We start from the raw sequence: 6,338 nt of genomic DNA on the forward strand, positions 1-6,338 counted from the left end.
TGCTTTCTCAAATCCAGTTTTGCCTATTCCTCCATATTTAGAATGCTCTCCCTTCCTCATCTCTACCTTCTGAGTTTCCTGCCCAACTAAAATTGCCTTCTATAGAAAGCCCTTCCCAATCCATCTTAATTCTACCAGTGCCTTTTCTACATTAAGTATTTATTATTTATTCTGAATATAATATGTGTACTTGCTTATCTTTCTAATAAAACTGTAAGCTTCTTGAGGACAGAGATCATTTTTTGCCTCTTTTTATATCCTCAGTGATTAGCAAAGTGCTTGGCACATAGTAGGTGCTTAATAACTGTTTACTGAATGACTCACTGAAATATCTTCTCTACTCACACAGTTACAATTCTAGTTCATTCCTTATTATCTTTTATCTGGATTATGCAGCAGCTTTTTAAATGGTCTCCCTTTCTCAGCTTTCCAAATGATTTTTCTAAGGCATGGGTCTAATCATGTCACTCCACCCCAGCTCATGACCTCCAATATTATTCTATTATTTCCATGATAAAATAAAAATTCTTATGTTTGATACACTCAGGAAATGATAAAGTCAAAGCTCTTACATCCAAAGACTCCAAGAAAAATAAGAAATGGGTTCAAGCCACAGAAAAGCTCAAAAGGGATTTTGAAAATCAATTAAGAGATATAGAGGAAAAATTAGGAAAAGAATTGAGAGTGGTACAAAAGGAAATATGAAAAGAATGCCTTAAAAAGCAAAATCAGCCAATTGGGAAAGAGGTACAAAAACTCACTGAAGAAAATAATTCCTTAAAAATTAGAACAGAGCAAATGGAAACTAATGAGTTTCAATGAGAAATCAATATACAATAAAGCAAAACCAAAAAGAAAAAAAGAAAAAATAAAAGAAAAAGAAAAAATAGGAAAAGATGTAAATGTAAAATATCTCATTGGAAATTTTTATGTTTGGTATTTAAAGACCTTTCAGTCTTCTTATACTTTTCTCCCCTCCACACATATTAGGATACAGCTACTTTGGCTTATTTACGCTATGCTTTTACACTATTTTCCCATGGCTGAACTGCTTCCTCTCCCCCCGGCCCCCCACCATCTTGGCCTCTTAGTTACCTTAATTTCCTTCAAGATTGACTTAAATCTCATTTCTACAGTTTTTCTGAGTCTCACCAGTTGTCACTGCCTTCCCCCCAGCACCCCAGATAACTTTCAATCAATTCTGTATATATTCTGTATGCACCTAGTGACTTAAATGATGATTCCCCATCTGAATGTAAAATCTTTGTTTTTATATATCTTTGTGCCTTCAAAACTTGTTAAACTCTTAGCTATATGCTAAGTTTTGAAGCATATAGCTAAGAGTTTAACAAATGCTTGTTGACTGATGACTGATTTCCCATTCAAATCAAGAATCTGCTTTAATAACAAAGGAACATAGATGTAAGAAGGGACCCCAGGAGCCACACCATTCCAAATTCCATATTTTCCATATGGGGAAACTGAGGTCTATGGTTAAGTGATTTGTCCAAAGTCACACGTTCTAAGCAGCAATCAGGACTGAACCCAGATCCTCAAACTCCAAATCCAGCTCTTTCTAGTATTTAGGTGCTTACCTCGGTACCTTTTAATTCTCCTCTTGAACAAATGACAATGATAACAGCAGATGACATTTATATAATATGCTTCAAAGTTTACAAATCATTTATGTACTTTATAGCAACATCACAACAAACCTATGAAACATTTAGTACTAACATTATCCTTGTTTCAGATGGGTAACCTTAGGTAGAATAATTAAGTGGCTTGTCAAAGGTAACAATCAATGGTAGAACTAGTTGTCCTTAGCTCCCAGGTAAATGGTAGCAATCAAGTAAATAGAAACAAGTTAGAAGAAAAAGATAAATATTTTCAAAATCTCTTTTGAAATAACCCTTGCAAGGTTTTAGAGGAGAGAGAAAAGGAAACAAACTTCTATCAAAATAATATACTCTCAGGCCCTTGACCAACTTTAGTCTTGTAGCCCAGGGACACCAGAGCCAGTCCCACAAAAAACAATTTTCCCAATGATTTGCAAATTCAAATGAAGCAACTGTATTCATCATCTCTCTTTCTCTCTTCTCCCTCATTTTCTTTTTCTCCTCTTCTCCTTACCCTTTCTTTTCCTCATTTTCTTTTAATTAATTCCCGCCGTGTTCTTAACCTATTCAGTGAGCCATACTGCCTCTTGTGGATGAAAAATCATGAAGGAGGCAGTTTCAGAGAAACCTGGGAAGCCTTGCAAGAAGTGACGATACAGAACAGAAGGAGGACACTTTATATAATAAAATTATAAAGACAAACTTTGAAAAGCATAAAAATTCTGATCAGTGAAATGACCAACCATGATTCCAGAACAAATGATGAAATATGCTATCCATTTCCTGAGAAGTGATTGAGATTATAGATTGAGATAGATATTTTTTGGACATAGCCAATGATGGAGTTTGTTTTGCTTGACTATAGCTATTTGTTACAATTTGTTACAGTCTTGTAGGACTGGCAAGAAGGTGGAAGAAAAAGAAAATATATTTTTATTGAAAAAATTTAAAATTAAAATATTCTTAGTACATCAGGCAACTCTAAGACCATAAATTGTAGTTAAGTTGTGAACCTTCTGGTAGAAATAGTTTCTCAACAGAAGCTAAGACCATAAATTGTAGTTAAGTTGTGAACTTTCTGGTAGAAGTAGTTCTACTTCTGGTAGAAGCAGAAGCTTCAAATGCTAATGAAATCAGAAGTCTAGTCTCCACACCTGGCTACTATTTCCTTACATAAGACTGTAGTCTTCTGTCCCTATAGTGCTTAGAAGAGCAGTTCATGCTTTTTCATGAAGGAATATGTTTTCCTTAATTATGTATACTTATCAAAAGAGCTTTTCTTTTTTCTTTTTTTTAAGAGAATGAACAGAAAATTAATTAAGCTTTTTTTAAAAAAAATAGCCTTAGTTTCTCAGTGGACAAAAATAAATAGCTGAGAATATTACTAAACAATATTTACACTTCATAAGTTAGGACTCTTGCAGTAGTCATTATATATTGGACAGATGAAGAGGGTCTGCATTCCAAAAATAGACCTTTTCAATAAACAGAGCAAAAATAATAGTGACCCTTTTACTGTTACACTTCACTGTTACACTGACATTTGTAACTTGAATGTCTAGTGACAATAAAAGTTTCTTTGCATGCTTTCAGGAAAAAGAAATAAAGATACAATAATCCATAAGCGTAAGAATGTGAATAGCTAGATGGAAGTGGGATTAAAAAGATAGTGTGTGGTTCCAGAGGTTAGAACTTGGGATAATAAGGCTAGCAAGTTTAACTATTCTACTTTGTAGGGGTTTTATAACAGATTAAGATTGAACTAAACTTCTGAAGTCTCTTCTAGCTCCAAAATTTTATCATTAAATTAGTTCAAAGATCACTATGAAGTCTTCATTGACAGAAACAGAACTTTAAATGGATCTTGAAAAACTGGTATAATTTGAATAAACAGAGAAGAATATTCAAAAAATAAGCAAAGTGGTAGGAAAAGCATCCTTGAGGAACATCAAGGAAATCAGTTTGGCTAAAGGTTCTGAACAAGAGAATAATGATAAAAATCATATTTTAAAAAACTACTTACATAGTGTATGGAGGCTAAAATGGAATGAGGAAGGAGGAGTAGGAATAATTAGAAGACTATGGCAATTATAAAATACAAATCACTGACACATTGACATAATGCTTTAAATTTTATAAAATTAGGGGCAGTATTGTGGCAGCTAGGTGGCACAGTGGATAGAGCACCAGCCCTGAAGTCAAGAGGACCTGAGTTCAAATCTGCCCTCAGGCACTTAACATTTCCTAGCTGTGTGACCTTGGGCAAGTCACTTAACCCCAAATGCCTCAGCAAAAAAAAAAAAAAATATATATATATATATATATAGGGGCAATATGATGTAATGGAATGACCACTGGGTTTCATGGCCTTATCTTATAACTTTTTATCTCCTGGATGTCTCAGTAAGCTTAATAATCTTATTCATTTACTCAACAGATATGAAGTGCCTACTTTGTGCAGAGATGCTATGCTACTATGCTCAAAGCTAAGGAAAATGCAAGATTGTTCCTGCTTCCAGGCAGTCTAATTTTTTAGTTTTGGAGGAAAGAAGCCGAATCTACCTCTCAGATGAGGTAATTTTTCAGGAAAGCAGCACAGTATATCAGATTAGTTATTTCCCAAGCCATTTCTCTGCCTCAATTTAACCTTAAATTATGATTTAATGGGTTATGGGTTCCAGGGCCATTTCCAGTCCTGATCTATATCTGGTCATTGCACTCAGATGGCTCTGGAGGACAAAGTGAAGCAGGTGACCCTCATAGCCCTCCTTCACAAATCCAATTTACTTGCATGCCATGGCACCATCTCCCTGATGTCATGGTTTTCTTCAAGAATGAAGGACAAATAACAACATTATCTTCCAAGCATTTCCTCATAGATCTTTCTCCACACAAAAGTAGGTCTCAGAGCCAGGAAAATTTCCCTAAGTCCTTTAAGTCGTAGTTGCAGCTTGATGGCACAATGGTATTTAGAGCACTGAAGTCAGATTAGAATTCAAAATCCTGATTCAAACACTGTCATTTGTAAAACTGGGAAAATGCCTACCTCCCAGAGTTGTTGTTAGGATAAAATGAAATATTTGTAAAATCATTTGCATATTTTAAATAGCTATAAAAATGTTAGCTAATAATGTTATCATTACTATTATTTTTAGACAACTTTTTAAGAAGCTGCAGATCCACATTGGTAGGGGAAGTTTCCAATAGACTCTTAAGCCCCATTCCTGTCTTTTCCCACAAATCTGACTTGGTACTACTAGATCTTAAAATCTTTTAAGAATCTGAAGCTGCTAGATAAATATTATGTTATATAAACACAATATGTTAAGACTGGGAGGAAGCTTAGAGAAAACTAATTTAATCCCACTATCTCACAGGGGAGTAAAAAGAAGTCCAAAGAGTGGCCTGGCTAAAATCACACAAGTAGCAAATAGTACAGGCATTATTCCAATGCAAATTCTCTCCCTCCAAATCCACAGCACTTTTCGCTCTCACACACAATCTCCCAAAATACACAATTCTAGTTCATGGAGAACCTCTCTAGTGCTCCAAGCTGGCTTAAGAGCATTCAAATCTTTTTCATAACCCGAGGCACTGTATACATAAAGGGGAAGGGGTGGAAGAGCAGTCCTCGATTTCTACCACGTATCAGTTAAATGACTTGGAAGATCTAGAAGAGAATTTAGAGAGGGACCATGGAACCCCATCTCCCCTTTTATTTCTCAAGAGATGAATTCAAGAGTAGTGCTTCAAGGTCACACAAGTAAGTAGTAAGCGGCAGGACGTGCCTCCGTTCCCTGCTTTATAAAGAGAAACTGGGCCTCGGTGGGTTTCTAAAGTCCCTCTCAGTTGGGACTTATGTCCAAACCCCATGCAGAGGTCACGCAGCGGCGGCGGCTAGGGACGAGGACATGCATCTAGGGAGGCTGAAATCCCTCCTAGGGGACTAAAACCTTTCTCCTCCTGCGGAGCCCATCTCTAGGGGCCAAAGTCCAGTCAGGAGACGCTGTCTGGAGAGCGTGCCTCAGTTTCCCCGACCCAGAACCTGTCACCCGCTCCGGCCCCGAAATCTCAGAGTCCCCTCCGGCAGCCGCTGCCTCCCTCCTCGGGCCCCGAAGGAAGGACGCCGCTGCCCCTAACCCCAGGGCCCGCCAAGGGAAAACGGAAAGTCATTCCATCACTCACAAGGACTCGCCACAACAGCGCCATGTTCGTCAACAAACATTTCCGGGTGGAAGGGTGAATTTCCGGAGTTCACTCGCGGCGAGGGGAGCCTTTTCTCCGGCAGGAGACGGGCGGCGCAAGCGCACAGCCCGCCGGAGGCGCGCGTGCGGGCGCGCGCCCCCAAAGCGATGTTCCCGCCCCCCTCCCTGCAGTTGCGTCACAACGGCGCATCCCCACGAGTTGTCTTGGATTAGTGCTGCTCCTCTGCTTCCTTAATCTTCTCGCAAGGACCACTCTTCCAGCCCTCGAAGTCTATAGATGTGACATACCCTCCCCCAACCCCAAACCTTCCCTGCTTTGAGACCCCACCCGGCCGATCTTCACCGAGCCTCCGTTCGTCTCCCAGGCTCTTTCCCTCTTGCTTCCCTCACGCACACCTATTGATTATTCCGCATCATTATTGTCCACCCTCCTCCCTTCTTAGACGCCCCCCATCCTCCATGAGAATCCTTCACAGCATAAAGTGCTGTATCTTCCCCACAAACTGCCTCATAG

General features: G+C 38.7%; 1 protein-coding gene across 1 annotated transcript in view; it reads right to left on the reverse strand.

The window, feature by feature from the left end:
• LOC100930308 (ubiquinol-cytochrome-c reductase complex assembly factor 1) overlaps window positions 1-5,947 on the reverse strand; it is a 120,383-nt gene extending 114,436 nt beyond the window's left edge. Inside the window, exon 1 of the mRNA XM_003756933.4 lies at window positions 5,805-5,947. Coding sequence (XP_003756981.1) covers window positions 5,805-5,828 — 24 coding nt within the window. The 5' untranslated portion in view covers window positions 5,829-5,947. The remainder of the gene's footprint in view (window positions 1-5,804) is intronic.
• Between the last annotated feature and the right edge of the window lie 391 nt (window positions 5,948-6,338).

This window comes from Sarcophilus harrisii, chromosome 2 (genome assembly GCF_902635505.1).
Source record: "Sarcophilus harrisii chromosome 2, mSarHar1.11, whole genome shotgun sequence".
NCBI classification, from domain to species: domain Eukaryota; kingdom Metazoa; phylum Chordata; class Mammalia; order Dasyuromorphia; family Dasyuridae; genus Sarcophilus; species Sarcophilus harrisii.